Here is a 19,499-nt window from a genome sequence, read left to right as displayed (position 1 = left end):
ATCAAAATTTTGAAACCCACTACATACATAAGTTTTTTGGGAAAAAATGTTTAAACTTACACAGGCTGAGGGTATATGTCTGTCGGCAAAGCCGACTAATACTTTTTCACTTGTTTTAATCAATACAACTCGTGGTGGAGGGTATAACAAGTTCGGGCTGGCCGAACTTAATGCCGTTCTTACTTGTTTTCGTTTTCACCTCTTTCTTTATTTTTTTCTCAATTGTGAAACAGGCTAGTAAACGTTTTGTCTCACCCAATTTGGATTTTGCCTAACATTCCTTTTGAAATACTAAAATACGGAGTAAATGTGGAAGTTTACATATAAATACCTTAATTTAAGATCTTTTATTCAATAATTTTATTTAAATACACAACAAAACATTGTTATGTATCTGTTTTATTTTATAAACATATTATAATATATATACTTGTTATCCTAATAGGAATACCACGCTTAGTTTATATTTTTTGTATTAATTAGCGCATTTCTGAATATGGGACAATCGAAGACACAATTAATAACAACTCCATTTAACATAGGAATGTCAATGTTGGTATCGAAACATGTAAAGAATAACACCTGGCCATTCGATTAATAGTCCTTTATAATACACAGGTTTTAATGAACTTCGAAACTGAACGATTCCCAAAAAAGATGCAAAGCAACGATGTTTTGTTTGGCTTTGTGAAACACGCCGAAAATATATACATACACGTCACAGTTATTATAGAAAACTACAATTTTATAACTTCCATGATTGATTTTTGATTAACGCTTCTTGCTTAAATTAATTTATCTTATTCTAGTTTTTATATGTTTGTATATAAATGTAAATAGATATAACTAAATTTTAAAATTAATTATGGAATCATTCTGTCGTTATTCATTTTGCGATCATTCAATACAGTCTGCAAAGAAAAGAAAAACAACGGAACATTAAACAAATCAAATCAATGCAAAAAACAACAAAAAACAAATAATAAGGCCATAGGTTTTTGCTTTCTTTTACTAAATACCTGCATTAATGACACCTTGGACTGCTGCAGTTCCGATTCAATGGAATCTCTTTGGCCCGACGATGAAGTCAAAGTGGTTTTACGACCAATGCTGCGATGAGAATTTTGAGATCTGAGTTGTGTTGTTGATTTCTTGCCAAATAAAATTGACTGTGTCGAAACAAAAACAAACGTAGTGGAATATTGAGGAGAACAAAAAGTGCAAAAAAAGAAAAAAACAAACAATTTTTATTACAAACTGTTAAAATTGTTCAATTATTTAAACAAATAGGTAATTGCAAAGTAATTTGCGAACAGGTTAATCAATAGGCGAATGAATGACCGCGGAATTTTATTCAACTTACCTTAAATGCTTGGCGAAATTTATTACTCATCAAATTGTAGAGCAAGGGGTTAATGCAAGTCGACAAATAATAGAGCACCCCCGAAATATAAGTCATCACTGTGTAAATGACCTCATGATGATCATTGTTGTTGTTGACATTGTCTGTGACATCGGCAGCCTCACTGCTGGTTGTTACGCCGTCTAGTAATTCCATATCGCCATCACTAATGTCGTTGTTGTTAATATCTGAACTATGTGCGGAACCTCCTCCATCAGCTATAACACCAGGACCATAAACAGCTATTAACCGTTGAGCATGAAATGGTGCCCAACATAAAAAGAAGCAAATTACCACGGCCACTGTAAGTTTGTTTAAGTTTTGCGACAAGCAGACATGAAAAGAAACGAAGAAAATGTCAGCATTAGTTGAGTTAATTATTTCATATGGTTGGTTATCATACAAAAAATAGTTTGGCAATAGTGTGATAAATACATATTTCATAGTAAAGGGTGGTAATTTGTTTGTGATTTATTTTTTCAAATCATTAAAGAAAGGAATGGATATTTAATAACGCAATTGAGTAGTAATGGTTAATAAGTACATATCGCTCATTTACTTAAAGAGTGGCATAACGCAAAAATGCGTTTTCTAAGTTAGAGGTAGTTTACACTATCTATCAATGTCATATGACACGAAATAAAAACATTCAATATTTACCCACGGAGACAATGTGGAGACGTAGTTTTTTTTACATTTTTGCTGGTGTGGACGCATAGAGTAAATGGCATAAGGAAAATCTCCAATATTACACATTAGGGTTATGACTTTTTGACCTTTTTTCTCAAAAATGATTTCCTGTAGCAGGAATGAATGAACTTTTGCCTATTAATGCCAATGGTAACGTTCATTCCATTTAATTATTAAAAAAGGTCACGCACAAACCACTTTGAAATTAAATTTTTGTGAAAAATTTTACATTTTTTCTTTTTTGTTCGTTTTATAAACCCAAAACGTAAAAATTTGAACATTTTTATTACTCCCACGAAAAGCCCCATATCATATGAACAAACTGAGGCATTAATCATAAAAATCGATGAACATCTCACGTTTTTATTTACAATTAAGTGAAGGTATCACATGTTGGGAGCTAATAAACTCTCATAAATTTATGACTAATTGCTCTACTGGTTCATTTATGGCAGTTACTCCTTTACATTCAATGTATGAAGGAAAGGATTTGCATTTTTTATTGATGTGTGTTTTTCCGTTGACTACAGAAACCACATTTATTAGAATTATGTTTTGGAAATTTCTTAAAATTTTACAACGCACACGTGCTGAATCAGGTATAATGTCACCATAAATAAGCCCACTTATAAGTACATACCTGTCAGAAAAATATTGAGAAATGCTTGTATAAATCATTGATCGTTTTGTGTCATTCAACAAGTGTCGAAAACCCCGAAAAGAACAAATATAAAAAGTGAATAGTGAAGTGAAAAGTGAATTATAACATGTCATTCAAGAAGAGTGCTTCCAACGCGGAGAAGAACAATGAAACCTGGACAAAGAACCTAGTAAAGTTTCAAGCGCCATTAAGAAGAGACATAGTGGCAATTGTGGAAACAGCATTGAGTGAACTGAGTCGCATGCCCCTGAAGATACACGTCATTGTTCGCATCAAATTTCTTCAGTCTACAGCAAAAGGACGGACAGAGATGATCGCTCTAATTGCTGTAGAGCTTAAGGTTCTATGGAGTAAAATATTGTACTTGCCGCATATATCGGACCAAGCCATTTAGGCAAATCTAAGACCTCTTCTGAAATACTACGGGCGCTGCAGAAGAAAACGAAACTTTGTTCCAATTAGGGAACTGTTTGACATCACTAATGTAAAGGGCGAGTGGATGTGCAAAGAAGACGAGAAACTCTACAAACTGCAAATTGAGAGCAAAAGCCGCGTTAATTATTCAAGCGACAAACCTGCTGGTGTCAATACCATTCACCCGTCCAAGACAAGACAATAGAAGCGAGTGCGCCCACATTTACCAGTTCAGCAATACCTGATTGTTCCGAAAGTGGCTGGGATTTTTACGACAGGAGTATGAAAATGCAGCATTAACAAGCAAAAGGAAGCATAACCAAAAGAAATTGCAAGACTCCTTGTTACAAGTCCAAAGATTTCGTCCAATAAAGCAGCTACGATGTTCCAGCAGCTTTCCGATGAAGGCATTGAAATCCCAACTCCATGTCAGTCAGGAATCCACAGGGCTATCTGCAAGGAAGCTGCTCGGTTGAAGAACCACTTGGTAAACACGCTTTATCTGGACGGCAAACACCTTGAGAGCTATGAATATCAGGCAGTGGTCCTCAAGAACGAATTTAAAGAAATTATATTGACTGCGCTCAAATTGAAAAATGGGAGAGCTAAAACAATCTCAGAAGGTCTCCAGAATGTGTTAGAGGAGTTCAACCTCTTGGGATCAATTGTGATGATTGTTGCCAATACAACAAGCCTGAATACCGACAAAAAGACAGGCGTTGTAGTTCGACTGCAGCAAATGTTTGAAGCGAAAGGTTACACCGCACCCAAGTTCATCAGTTGCCAGCACCATGTGCTGGATCGAGTTGTTCGGGTTGTCATGGACGATGAACTCCATGCGTCTACAATATTACGAAACATCGAATAAATTGTTGTGAAGGATTTGATGAAAAACTATTCTCAATTGAAAACAGCCTTCAGTAATGGTACAACTTTGATTAAGGAAACAAGTGGCTGGAGAGACAACATGAAGTTTCTCTTCCACCTTACTCGTGTTTTCCGCCATTTCAATGAGAAGAGTGAGATTCCTTTTGTAGATTTTAAGCAGATCCCAAACATTTTCAATGCACCCTGGAACTCTCGTGCTATTCTAGCTCTACTTGATTTTATACTGATGCCTGAAACCCGGTGCAGGTTGCGTAAAATCTGTTTATTCATTTCTTATTCATGGGCTGATCATTGGTTCAGTAGTCAATTGTTCCGCTCTAAAGATTTCGAAGAATTATCTGCAGCTCTAAATGACTACCCAAAAGCTCTCAAATGCTTGAATACTCATTGGAAAAAGATTAATCTCCAATCAACTTTGCCCGAAGCAACCAGTGTTGTGAGCGCGCGATCAAAGATATGCAAGACTTATACAACTCCTGCCGTAACAAGGACAACCATCCACTGAGATTCATCCTCTCCAATGACAATGTGTATATTTAACTTTATTTTGTGTTTTATGATCCTTGTTATGTTAGTATATTTATTTTAGTTATTATTTATTTTATTATTTATGTATTTTTTAATATCTACTTATACTGACCCCAAAAAATGTCAAAAATGCATAAATACAATTTTTCAAATGATTTTGTGCGTAAGGTTTTTTTATCCAATCACGCTAAAATTAAGATTTTATGTAATCTTATGTAAAAATTCATCCCAATATGATACAGGGATATGAGGTTGTAAAAAAGTCATAACCCTATTACACATATTAGAGAATATATAACGATGGAAAATTTCATGTCATATGACATTTACATATAGTGTAAACTACCCCTTAGCGAGTTCTATTTTTCTACGACTACTGCTTTATCTTGTGGGGTGATAGTATTCGGTTAGTAGATCAAAACCCCAAAAGGGTATTGGGTTCTCAGGACAACTTTTTTTAGATCCAATTATATATGTATATAACCGTAACCAAAGGCAATGGGTCCCAGCTGGGTCATGTCGGTCCATTGTTTGGTATAGATAGCCCCCATATAAGGGTATACCCCAATTTCCAGTATTTTTTGCGAATTTCGCCAAATGTTGGTATTTTGAGTTCTTAGTAAATATAAACCATCTATGCAAAAATCATCAATGTATGTCCACGTTTTGGTATCGTCTCATATATACGTACCCCCTGGTTTTCGCTATTTCGAGGACCTTGGCCATATTTTAAAATATATGAAGCTCTAATTTGCAATCTTCGTTTCTCAGGGGGTAGCACACTCTTTCGAAGAAAATATTCAATGTAGGCCCGTGTTTCGGTGTAGCGCCCATATAAAAATACCGCCTGATTTTAACTTTTTTCGAGGGTCTTGGCCACATTTGTATTTATGTTTCTTTGGGAGTTGAAAACCTTCCTGCAGAAGATTTTCAATATAGGTATAGATTTTGGTATAGTCCCCATATAACGGTCCCTCCCAAGTCCACGTTCCGAACCGAAATGGTATGGGGTGTGTTCCCTTCCAAATGGAGGTGATGGTATTAGGCCAGAAGAGCAAAACCCCAAAAGGATTTTGAATTCTCAGGCCAATTTTTCATTTTATGATAAAGTCCCCATATAAAGGTACATACCACCCATGTCCAGGTTCCGATACGATTCGGTTACGGGGTGTGGTAAATTCTACATGGAGGTGATGGTATTAGGTCAGAAAAGGTGTTCTACTCGCTCCCTGAGAAACGAAATATTCTTACCTGAAATGGAATATTCTGACCTGAAATGGAATAATTTGTTTATTTTCCTGTCAAGAATATCAGGCGGAGACAAAATTACAGCCAATTTAGGCTGAAAATGTTTATTTATAAAAACTTCAAAGAACTTGAGATCTGTCGTTACCGTTATATGGGGGCTTTACCAAAACCTGTACATATGTCCACACTTTTTGGTGGGAAAGTTTCCCGTTCAATGAGAACTCCGAATACCAAATTGCAGCCACTTCGGGCCAAAAATATAGATAAAAGCTTCAAAATATCTGATATCGGGAGGAACCGTTATATGGCGGCTATGCCAAAACCTGGTCCTATTTCCACAATTGTTAGCGCAGAAGGTTTCTGACTACTGGAAACCCTAAATACCAAATTACAGCCAATTCGGGCCAAAAATATAGATAAAAGCTTCAAAATACCTGAAATCGGGTTCTTGTTGTTGTAACAGTGTTTATATTATATTTGTATGTTCGTTCCTCTGTTCAATCTGGCTCTGGGTCTATCTCCAGTTCCAGGAAAGTGGCTGCATCGATGGGATGTAACCACAGATCCAGTGGAGTTAGATGAGAAGGTTTGGCTTGGCAGTTGAAAAGGTGTTTTGTGTCGTGCGGGCTCATGCCGCATACTGGACGGATGTGTTGCACGGCGTGGTTGATTTCCGCCAAATAAGAATTTAGGCGACTGCAATATCCCGAGCGTAGTTGAGGCAAAACTACTGTAGTTTGTCGTGGCAGCTGACGCTCCTCAGCTGCGATAGATGGGGGATGTACTCCGAGGACTTTATTCACACTATATTTGCTTATGGCCTTAGCAACTGCATCCGTGTGAATACTATTTAAACCTGTTTGATATGCCTGTTGATCTAGGGGTTCTCCCCTATATTGTTTGATCTCTCTCTCTCTAGAGCATGAATATCCTTCCTGATATGCCTGAATGTGTCGGGCCTAGCCAGCAGATGGTGATTGGGATGGCTCTCACGATAACACCCAAGCAAGTACTGCAACGAAAGCATCTGATTGTGTTGCTTTACTGGAAAAATCTTTGCCTCCTCATGTAGATGGTCCACTGAAGACTTGAGGAGGCACCCTGTTGCTGTTTTCAGGGCGACATTCTGGCAGATTTGAATCTTTTTCCAATTCGTATCATATAATCCCGGGGACCAAACTGGCGTCGCATAGCTTACCACAGACTGTCCTGTCGCGTTATATGTGGTCAACAAGGTTTCTTTATCTGCACCCCAATTGCTGCCGGCTAGGGACTTGAGGACCTTGTTCCTACTTTTCAGTTGGTCGCAGATTGCTGTGGTGTGCGCGCACATCTTGAAAGTAGTGTCGAATGTGACGCCTAAAATTTTGGGGCAGTTTGTGGTCGGAATTCTGGTACCGTCGACCACGACATTCAATTCTCTTCCAAACTGCGCTGTCCATGTGGTGAACAGAGTGGCTGTTGATTTTGTGGCGGAGATCTGCATATATTGCTCGAATGGAAAAAGGTGGTAAGATCGGTTAAATAGTTGTTCAGTCTCTCACAGATGTCATCAGGATAGGTACCCGACGCCAGGATCGTTCATTCATTACGATCTCGATGCCGCCTAGAGGGGGCGGAATACAGGAGAGGTAGAGGTTAAACAGTCTACGGGGTTTGGACTTCTTATTCCTGAATTCCACGTATAACTGGCGTCCACACATATAATTGACTATCCAACGTTTCAAGCTTGGCCGGAGGGTTGTCTGCTCGATGTCCTCAAACAGCGTGGAGTGCCAGACTGTATCAAGGGCTTTTGATAAGTCAAGCACCACCATCACTCTTCTATCGCACGGCCGTCGCTGGTTGAGTCCTTGACAAATATATGTGGTAATGACGTGCAACGCAGTTGTCGTGCTGAGCTGCTTACGGAATCCATGCTGATGATCGACAACTTGATAACTATTTAAACTCTCGGCTCATCCAGCTGCTTCAGCATTACCATGGAGATTCCATCAGGGTGAAATCCACCGGGTGAAATCGGGTGGTATCGTTGTATGGGGCTATAGGAAAAGTCGGACCCATATCGATGATTTTTTGGCTTAAGTTTTTTTACTTATTTTAATCTGTTACTGAAAAAAATCAAATCTATCCAACGCACAGTGATCGAAATCACTGATCTGGCGGCGCGAAATTATTAACCTGCAAACGAATACAGATATGTTTCTGAAATTTTGCACAGACTCAGTATGTGTCCATGGGTAATAATGGACTATATATGAACAACATCGGCTAATATTTTGGTATAGCCCCCAACGGTACCTCCTGATATTCGGTATTTTGAAGATTTAAGCCACCCTTTCCTTCCAAATTAGTTGTAATTTGGTACTTAGGGTTTTTAGTGGTCACTAAACCTTTCCACCAAAAATTGTGGACATATGTAGGTCCAGGTTTGGGTATAGGCACGGTTATGCTCTCACTGTAGACAAGGACGAACAGACCGAAGATATGTTTTACGAGCGTTTGGAAGAATCACAACAGATAGCATATTCCACCGTATAATCAAAGTACTCCACGTTCCGAAAAATTCATACTTGACCGCCAGAAACCTCCACCAAGGAGCCCATGGTATGACCAGGAATGTCGTGCTGCTACTGAAGAGAAGAATGCGGCATAAAGGGCTACACTTACCCGTACCGCCCGAGAGAGATATCGGGTGAAAAAGGAGAGAAATGGAAAAGCGCGAGTGTGATAAATTGACTTGTACATGAGACAGAATAAAGTCCAAAAATTTTACCAAAGAGTGAAACAGCAAGTTAATTTGGTAACAGATACAGATAGTGTCCTCAGGATATGGAAAGAACATTTTTCTAAACTGTTGGTATCCGATACTAGCGAAGACAACGAAGATACCACAGATCCAATCCCAGAAGATAGTATTGAATGTATACTGCCAGGCAAAGATGAGGTAAAGACAACAATAAACCGGCTGAAGATGCCGATGGCTTAACAGCCAAGCTGTTCAAAACCGGAGGCGACACACTTATATGGTGTATGCATCAGATAGTTGATACCAGAGGTCCGCAAAATGCATATAAAAGGCACACTCTATTGCCTTTTCCCAAAAGCGAATAGTGCAGTGCCTTGCATATAAAAAATATGAATGTGCAAAAAGCAGATTCACCCCAAAAAATGATTCACTGCTTTAGTGCATGCTTGCTTGCTTTTACATTTGTATTCACACGATTCGCAAATGCAGTATGCACAATACTGCATACCACCACACAGTATTGTACCATCTTCTGTTTGAATAAATGAATACATTTGCCAAATTTCGCTTTTTCTTTGAGTTTCTTTAATAATAGTATTTATATATAATAGTCTTTAACTAGTAATTGTTTTTATTGCCTCAACATTAATTTTTTTATGTTTATTAACATGTAAATTTGACCAGAAATATCTACTGCTTTTTGTAATGCAACGTGCTTTTTCGAAGGCAGCTTGCAAAAAAAAGGCAACGAGCTCTTGTAGTGTGTTGTGTGTGTGCAATTGGCACACACTCATGAAAGTAAAGGCAAAGCAAGCAATAGCATTAAACAGAGATGGCAATAGCAAGCAATGAAAAAAGCACGAAATCGCGAATATGCATTACAAGCGAGTGGCATTTTGCGGACCTCTGGTTGATACCACATGGCAGGAAGAACGAATACCCGACGATTATCCGACTTAGACACAAATGTTCAACTTTTGTGGGGGAGGAGATGACCAATATGCTCCATTTTACAAGTTAAATTAAATTGGGATAAAATATTAGGAGAGGAGAAGTTTGGACCAAATTGGTTGCCCCGTTCAAGAGATATCGTGCATACAATTTTAGTGACACCTTTTATATATTGGGGGGAAGTACCAGAAGTTGAGGACCGGTATTGCCCATCTTCGAACTGAAGATAAGTTTGGACAAAATATAACGAAGGCCAAATGGTGGACCAAATCGGTTTATCAGTTCTAGAGTTATCGAACTCACCAGCGACTGCATATTGTGCCATAGGGGGTTTTTACAACTTTCGGTCTGTTTTCTCAAGAAGTATGAATTTGCCCCTGAAAAAACTTTTCCGTCGTAATTGAGGCAGCGAATGCAGATCTTAAATTGAAATAATCCGAACCTAATCCATATCTGGTAGATATATTAGGATTTGTAAAATATGGACCAAAGGGAGTAACCCCTTCAAGAGTTATCGTGCGCACAATATTTCCGAACATTTTGGAACTTTTATGGGGGAGGTACCTGATGCAGTGGACAGACATGGCTTATCTTCGAACATAAACTAAGTTTGGACAAAATATTACGAAGGTCAAATATTGGACCGGATCGGCAGATCCGTTCGAGATTTATTATGCGCTCCAACCACTACACACGGTGTCGTAGGGGTTTTTTGCACCTTTCAGGTTATTTTCTCAGGAAGTATGGACTTGCCCCTGATGAAACTTGTACCGTCGTATGGGGGGCAGTGACTACAAGTTGTTACAAAAAATCGAAGCGATTCGTGAGCAGGACCTAATCCGAGCTATTCCGAAATTTTGTGTGGGAGATATCCGAAGGAGTGGATTGATTGAGTCCATATTGGAACCTCATCTAGGTCTGGTAGAAATTTCACGATTTTTCAAAGTATGGACCAAATCGGTCACTCCCTTCAAGAATTATCGTGCGCACAAATTTTCCGAACAATTTCGAACTTTTGCGGTAGAGGTACCGGAAGGAGTGACCGATATAACCCATCTTCGAACTTAAACTAAGTTTGGACAAAATATTGTGAAAGGCGAATTTTGGACCGAATCGGTTGATCCGTTCGAGAGTTATCGTGCGCTCCAGCTAGCCAGACAGACAGACGGACGAACATTGCTCAATCAACTCCAAATTGTCTGAAACACATTTCGTCCAAACAAACTCTCTGGGGTCTAAAACCATTATTTCGATGAGACACATTTTGCCCGTATGAAAGTGTATATACCCTCGTTAGCATAAACGCTGAGGGTATAAAAACGCGGCATTCCAAATTGGAAAAGTAAACCAAACCCAGTAGGGATAAAATAAAAGTTGGGCGGGGCCGACTACATGATACCCTACACCATCACGATTTTAATTTAAATTAGGGAAATTTTGTATAGACCATGCTCTGTCACATTTTCCAAATTTTATCAAAATGTTTGTCCAATTTCGTGTTCGGTGCGTCAAATACCTCAAATCGGCTCAACATACATATGGGGGCTATATCCAAATCTGAACTGACTTCAATAAAGTTTGGTACGTTTATGTCTAGACCATGCTCTGTCACATTTGCCAAATTTTATCAAAATGTTTGTCCAATTTCGTGTTCGGTGCGTCAAATACCTCAAATCGGCTCAACATACATATGGGGGCTATATCCAAATCTGAACTGACTTCAATAAAGTTTGGTACGTTTATGTCTAGACCAAATTCCCTCACACATTCTAAATTTCATTGAAAAAGGACACACGTAACGTGTTTGGTGCATCAAACACATGAAATCAGGAAGCTATATCCAAATCTGAACCGGCTAAAAAATTATCTGTACGTTACAAACAAAAATACATGAACAGACGGACATGGATAAATCGACTCAGAAAGTGGTTCTAAATATATCCCTAAAATGACCTACGGGTATGTCTCGTTTTCAAATGCACAAAGACATACTCGTAGTACCCCTTTCCACGATGTAGTGTGGGATATACAAATTGAAATTTTGAATGAAGTGGAGTATCCATAGTCAAATATTACGATGTCGAAAGTTTTGACCAAATCGGTTACCCCATTCCAATTGTACTACACTTCACGTGTATATTTATCAGGGATTGATTTGTAGTTAGACAAACAGTAGCTATGCCAAAGTGCAAAGCTCCAGTGGAGGATGTCACATCAAACTTTTTTCATTTGAAGTAAATCACAATGTCCTTGGAAGTTTATTCCAATGTCAATCATGGAATTGACTGTTTGTCAAGGAGAAAGACGACATTCGTCAATATCAAATGCAGTCAAATTACTCACTACGTTTTGTTCCATGACATTTTTGGCCAATACTGTGCATTGTTGCTTTAAATATCCAAACACAAATTGGCAAATTCCTATTTCGTTAAACTAATCGAAATATTATGAAAAAAATCAGCATGTTTTCCAACTAAATTCCATGCATGTAAATAAATTGGGAGTGAATGGATGTCCAATGATAATAATAGGCTATAAAAGACAGTGTTTCACACAAAAATGTTCTTGGAAAAAATGCCAGAGATAGAATGGCAAGCACCGTTGGAAAAATATTGCTAACAGATAAAAATAAACTAAATAACAACTTTTGGAGGATTTAAAAACTTAAAATGCATATTAAACGTTAATGAGATGGTCCTCCTCTCATTAAATCTCTTCATTAATTTTATTAGATATTTTTGAAAAATTCAACCAATAACAAAAAGAAACTTATAATTATGGATGTAATATTCAAAACATTTATAGGTGATTAAAAATTGACATTTCTTTCTCAAATGGAATTATCAATAGAAAAGTGGTGTACACAATTTACAATTTTTTAACTTTATTACACGATTAGGAGTACAATGCAATCCTTTTTGGAGCATATATAAAAAAAATTATTTTAATAATTTTATTTATCTATAAATTTCGAAAGCCACTGTAAATTTCGGGAGCCATATGAAGCTCTTTATCGATTTTTATTTGTTTACAATAATCATTGATGTTCTTGTTTTCATGCCTCACATCCCATCGTATCACCAAACTATTGCTTTCTAATTAAACTTTGGCCATTGAAATCGATTTGGGAAATGTTAATGTTTCGCTAATAAAGTGTGAATGGCTGAATGACTGCAGATATTAAGTGGGGGAGGCGCCGATATAGGCATGTTTAATCACACCAGGCGTTAACGATGAAGATTGACGAGGTCACAAATTGATAAGAATAGTCTATAGTCACTGGCTCATCCTAGCCCATTCCAAAGATATTCATTTATACATACATACATGCATTCATTTACTAATGATGAGTGAGTGGTACGTACATAACTATAATGACATATGTTAAATAAATGTTATCATTGACTTGTAATATGAATTAAGTGGTAATATTATACATGTGTAGAACGAAACGTTAGATAGTAATATATGAGCCGCTCAGTGCACACTTCGACTAACTCCACTTTTGGAAAAATTTGAGATTTTAGTGTCAAAGCCTTTGATATAGCCATATCTATTTATGATTATAATATCTTTCCCGAATAATAAAGATGAGCACCTTTAAATAACAAGTTTTTTTTGACCACTGAATAATATGCAATTTTTTTCAGTGCACACTTCGATTAACTCCACATTCAAATGTAGCTCTGCTCGCAACGAGTACATTTTTACATTCAATGCTCTTTCGGCTTTTGTTGAAACCATAGATGGCCTTTAGGAAATTATGACGTATATGACATACATTTTTGATGTATATTACATACGTCGGAAACGTCGTAAACCTAGCCATGAAGAATGTCGCTAACATAAAGCTAACATGAATTAATTACAAATATTGTTTTATAACCGAACTGCCGACATTAATTTTTATGTAAAACCTGAATATATGTGTATAAAACTTAGTTTTTCGTTAATAAAAAAATAAAAAAACTTCAAGACGTAGCTTTATTACTTTTTTCAGTGCACACTTCGATTAACTCCACCATTACCACAACATTACTAATGATTGTTTGTTAAATATTTTTTTATTTTATTTTATATACCGTTAGATGAAAGCTATTCCTGCTATTATGCATTCTACATTATATATTTGAATCCATATTATCAGGGGAATTTTAAAAAACAATATACACTTCATCATTGATTTTCTCAACTTTTTGTTTTATGGAGTTAGTCGAAGTGTGCTCTGAACGCCTCATATGGTAATTATTACAGTTGAATTCGAACGATACTCTTTAAATGAGTAGTTCAATAAGGAGACAATTGTATACAAAAAAAAAACATATTGTCTCCCAAGAATATTGTTCCAAAATCCACGATACTGGCTTTGGTGGATGATCTCTCCAAAAATATTGTTTAAAAATTCACGATAATGGCTGTGATGGTCCCTCCAAAAATATTGTTTAAAAATCCACGCTAATCCACGCGTATGACTGTGGTGGTCCCTCTAAAAATATTGTTTAAAAATCCACGCTAATCCACGCGTATGACTGTGGTGGTCCCTCTGAAAAATATTGTTTAAAAATCCACGCTAATGGCGGTGATGATCCCTCCAAAAATATTGTTTAAAAATTCACGCTAATGACTGTGAAGGTCCCTCCATAAATATTGTTCAAAAATCCACGCTAATCCACGCGTATGACTGTGGTGGTCCCTCCAAAAATATTGTTTAAAAATTCACGATAATGGCTGTGATGGTCCCTCCAAAAATATTGTTTAAAAATCCACGCTAATGGCTGTGATGGTCCCTTCAAAAGCATTGTTTAAAAATCCACGCTAATGGCTGTGATGGTCCCTCCAAAAATATTGTTTAAAAATCCACGCTAATCCACGCGTATGACTGTGATGGTCCCTCTAAAAAATATTGTTTAAAAATCCACGCTAATCCACGCGTATGACTGTGATGGTCCCTCTAAAAAATATTGTTTAAAAATCCACGCTTATGGCTGTGATGGTCCCTCTAAAAAATATTGTTTAAAAATCCACGCTTATGGCTGTGATGGTCCCTCTAAAAAATATTGTTTAAAAATCCACGCTTATGGCTGTGATGGTCCCTCTAAAAAATATTGTTTAAAAATCCACGCTTATGGCTGTGATGGTCCCTCTAAAAAATATTGTTTAAAAATCCACGCTTATGGCTGTGATGGTCCCTCTAAAAAATATTGTTTAAAAATCCACGCTTATGGCTGTGATGGTCCCTCTAAAAAATATTGTTTAAAAATCCACGCTTATGGCTGTGATGGTCCCTCTAAAAAATATTGTTTAAAAATCCACGCTTATGGCTGTGATGGTCCCTCTAAAAAATATTGTTTAAAAATCCACGCTTATGGCTGTGATGGTCCCTCTAAAAAATATTGTTTAAAAATCCACGCTTATGGCTGTGATGGTCCCTCTAAAAAATATTGTTTAAAAATCCACGCTTATGGCTGTGATGGTCCCTCTAAAAAATATTGTTTAAAAATCCACGCTTATGGCTGTGATGGTCCCTCTAAAAAATATTGTTTAAAAATCCACGCTTATGGCTGTGATGGTCCCTCTAAAAAATATTGTTTAAAAATCCACGCTTATGGCTGTGATGGTCCCTCTAAAAAATATTGTTTAAAAATCCACGCTTATGGCTGTGATGGTCCCTCTAAAAAATATTGTTTAAAAATCCACGCTTATGGCTGTGATGGTCCCTCTAAAAAATATTGTTTAAAAATCCACGCTTATGGCTGTGATGGTCCCTCTAAAAAATATTGTTTAAAAATCCACGCTTATGGCTGTGATGGTCCCTCTAAAAAATATTGTTTAAAAATCCACGCTTATGGCTGTGATGGTCCCTCTAAAAAATATTGTTTAAAAATCCACGCTTATGGCTGTGATGGTCCCTCTAAAAAATATTGTTTAAAAATCCACGCTTATGGCTGTGATGGTCCCTCTAAAAAATATTGTTTAAAAATCCACGCTTATGGCTGTGATGGTCCCTCTAAAAAATATTGTTTAAAAATCCACGCTTATGGCTGTGATGGTCCCTCTAAAAAATATTGTTTAAAAATCCACGCTTATGGCTGTGATGGTCCCTCTAAAAAATATTGTTTAAAAATCCACGCTTATGGCTGTGATGGTCCCTCTAAAAAATATTGTTTAAAAATCCACGCTTATGGCTGTGATGGTCCCTCTAAAAAATATTGTTTAAAAATCCACGCTTATGGCTGTGATGGTCCCTCTAAAAAATATTGTTTAAAAATCCACGCTTATGGCTGTGATGGTCCCTCTAAAAAATATTGTTTAAAAATCCACGCTTATGGCTGTGATGGTCCCTCTAAAAAATATTGTTTAAAAATCCACGCTTATGGCTGTGATGGTCCCTCTAAAAAATATTGTTTAAAAATCCACGCTTATGGCTGTGATGGTCCCTCTAAAAAATATTGTTTAAAAATCCACGCTTATGGCTGTGATGGTCCCTCTAAAAAATATTGTTTAAAAATCCACGCTTATGGCTGTGATGGTCCCTCTAAAAAATATTGTTTAAAAATCCACGCTTATGGCTGTGATGGTCCCTCTAAAAAATATTGTTTAAAAATCCACGCTTATGGCTGTGATGGTCCCTCTAAAAAATATTGTTTAAAAATCCACGCTTATGGCTGTGATGGTCCCTCTAAAAAATATTGTTTAAAAATCCACGCTTATGGCTGTGATGGTCCCTCTAAAAAATATTGTTTAAAAATCCACGCTTATGGCTGTGATGGTCCCTCTAAAAAATATTGTTTAAAAATCCACGCTTATGGCTGTGATGGTCCCTCTAAAAAATATTGTTTAAAAATCCACGCTTATGGCTGTGATGGTCCCTCTAAAAAATATTGTTTAAAAATCCACGCTTATGGCTGTGATGGTCCCTCTAAAAAATATTGTTTAAAAATCCACGCTTATGGCTGTGATGGTCCCTCTAAAAAATATTGTTTAAAAATCCACGCTTATGGCTGTGATGGTCCCTCTAAAAAATATTGTTTAAAAATCCACGCTTATGGCTGTGATGGTCCCTCTAAAAAATATTGTTTAAAAATCCAAGCTTATGGCTGTAATGGTCCCTCTAAAAAATATTGTTTAAAAATCCACGCTTATGGCTGTGATGGTCCCTCTAAAAAATATTGTTTAAAAATCCACGCTTATGGCTGTGATGGTCCCTCTAAAAAATATTGTTTAAAAATCCAGGCTTATGGCTGTGATGGTCCCTCTAAAAAATATTGTTTAAAAATCCACGCTTATGGCTGTGATGGTCCCTCTAAAAAATATTGTTTAAAAATCCACGCTTATGGCTGTGATGGTCCCTCTAAAAAATATTGTTTAAAAATCCGCGCTTACGGCTGTGATGGTCCCTAAAAAAATATTGTTTAAAAATCCACGCTTAGGGCTGTGACGGTCCATCTAAAAAATATTGTTTGAAAATCCACGCTAATGTTTAAAAATCCACACTTATGACTGTGATGGTGCCTCTAAAACAATATTGTTTAAAAATCCACGATGATGTTTAAAAATCCACACATATGACTCTGATGGTGCCTCTAAAAAAATATTGTTTAAAAATCCACGCTTATGGCTGTGACGGTCCATCTAAAAAATATTGTTTAAAAATCAACACTTATAGCTATGATGGTCCCTTTAAAAATATTGTTTAAAAATCCACGCTAATGGCTGTGATGGTCCTTTCACAAATATTGTTTAAAAATCCGCGCTAATGGCTGTGATGGTCCTTCCACAAATATTGTTTAAAAATCCACGCTAATGGCTGTGATGGTCCCTCCAAAAATATTGTTTAAAAATCCACGCTAATGGATGTGATGGTCCCTCCAAAAATATTGTTTAAAAATCCACGCTTATATCTGTGTTCAGCCCTACAAAAATATTGTTTAAAAATCCACGTTAATGGCTGTGATGGTCCCTCCAAAAATATTGTTTAAAAATCCACGTTAATGGCTGTGATGGTCCCTCCAAAAATATTGTTTAAAAATCCACGCTTATATCTGTGTTTAGCCCTACAAAAATATTGTTTAAAAATCCACGCTTATATCTGTGTTCAGCCCTACAAAAATATTGTTTAAAAATCCACGCTAATCGCTGTGATGGTCCCTCCAAAAATATTGTTTAAAAATCCACGCTAATGGATGTGATGGTCCCTCCAAAAATATTGTTTAAAAATCTACGCTAATGGCTGTTATGGCCCCTCCAACAATATATTGTTTAAAAATCCACGCTAATGGCTGTTCAACAATATATTGCTTAAAAATATACGCTAATGGCTGTGATGGTCCCTTCAAAAATATTGTTTAAAAATCCACGCTAATGGCTGTGATGGTCCCTCAAAAAATATTGTTTAAAAATGCACGCTAGTGGCTGTGATGATCCCCAAAAAATAGTGTTTAAAAATCCACGCTAGTGGCTGTGATGGTCTCTCCAAAAATATTCTTTAAAAATCCACGCTAATTTCTGTGATGGTCTCTCCAAAAATATTGTTTAAAATCCACGCTAATGGCTGTGATGGTCCCTTCCAAAATATTGTTTAAAAATCCACGTTAGTGGCTGTGATGGTCTCTCCAAAAATATTGTTTAAAATCCACGCTAATGGCTGTGATGGTCCCTTCAAAAATATTGTTTAAAAATCCACGCTAATGGCTGTGATGGTCCATCCAAAACAAGCATTTGTTGGCTAATATCCATTAATACTATGATAGGAGGTAAAGAAAATAACCAACCGCTTCTATTTCCTTAAACAAACATTGTCATGTTATCGCCAACATTGTTACCGAATGAAATTGTTTTCTGCAGCGTAAGTCAACAAAATTTACAACACGTGTTGCGGTTATTAAAGGCAGACAGTGCAACAGCTTGGAACATATCCCGCATACTACACTTATTTGTGTTGTTTCAGCTGGACAGGCAACAGATTTGTTGTGCAAATTAGTTAAGAGATAACCAGAAGCAGTAGTTGTGTTATTTTTAGAAGACATCACTTTCTATTTTCTAACGCAGTGATTCGTGCCATCGATATTTGAACATATTGTAATGATAACTGTAAATATTGAAGGGCTTATGAAAATTGGGATAGTTGGCGCCACTTGCTATATCATTACCTGTTATATGACAAACATGAAAATGTGGATACATATGATTAAATATACGGACTCTTAGAAAGGACAAGTCTGTATCCCACAAAAATTTGCGAGCAACGAGAGCCTATTACAAAATAATATAATTACCAGTAGTTTCAAAATTATGGGACTTTATGCTGTGATAAAATTAATTTAAAAAAATATATGTATCTTAGTAATGCAAAATTTTTCCTATTTTGCTTCTTCTACATATTGTTTCTACGAAAGCAAGTACATACTTACGTATGTATGTATGTATGTACTATGTACTTTTCTACTAAAATGTAATAAATAAATAATAGCTAGATACTGACAAGTTAAAATCCGTTCTTGGTTCTCGTAGTAGCAAGCATTCTCTGAAAATTCATGACATAATAATTGTCTAGTGCTAGGAAAATCAATTATTGAAGTAAGAACATAATTTATTATCATCTTGATTTAATAACACCTGAGGACACTCATGATTAAGTTACATTCATACAATTTCTATACTGAGTGTATGTGTGTGTTTCAGGAATTAGCTTCTTGGTTCATTTGGAATCATTTTCAGAATAAACAAAAATTCATTTTTCTGTGAATTGAATGTGTAATAAAACGAGTAAGAATGTATTAGGCGGTGTTGCCGACAGAGATATAACCTAGGGGCCTATTTTGTAACTTTTTAACAACTTTACTCATTGTTTATTTTACAACAATTCCATTTGTTTGTTTTGTAGTTGTTACAAAAACAAAAGAAATTTTAACAACTTTTGAATCGATAAAAGATACAGAATTCAAACTCTTCCGAGCGGAACAATTGAC

General features: G+C 36.5%; 1 protein-coding gene across 15 annotated transcripts in view; it reads right to left on the bottom strand.

Moving 5' to 3' along the window:
* Window positions 1-308: 308 nt before the first annotated feature.
* The window catches only part of PK1-R (Pyrokinin 1 receptor), a 159,300-nt gene continuing 140,109 nt past the window's right edge, over window positions 309-19,499 (bottom strand). For all 15 annotated transcript variants that reach the window (XM_073960589.1, XM_073960596.1, XM_073960590.1 and 12 more), the window contains 3 exons: window positions 1,364-1,704; window positions 1,020-1,169; window positions 309-911 (listed from right to left, as the gene is read on the bottom strand). In XM_073960589.1, coding sequence (XP_073816690.1) covers window positions 864-911; window positions 1,020-1,169; window positions 1,364-1,704 — 539 coding nt within the window. In that variant the 3' untranslated portion in view covers window positions 309-863. The remainder of the gene's footprint in view (window positions 912-1,019; window positions 1,170-1,363; window positions 1,705-19,499) is intronic.

Source organism: Musca autumnalis, unplaced genomic scaffold, assembly GCF_047663935.1.
Source record: "Musca autumnalis isolate F117 unplaced genomic scaffold, ASM4766393v1 scaffold_1, whole genome shotgun sequence".
Lineage (NCBI taxonomy): Eukaryota > Metazoa > Arthropoda > Insecta > Diptera > Muscidae > Musca > Musca autumnalis.
The sequence above is the reverse complement of the archived record's forward strand: the minus strand, read 5'-3'. Positions and strand labels throughout refer to the sequence as shown.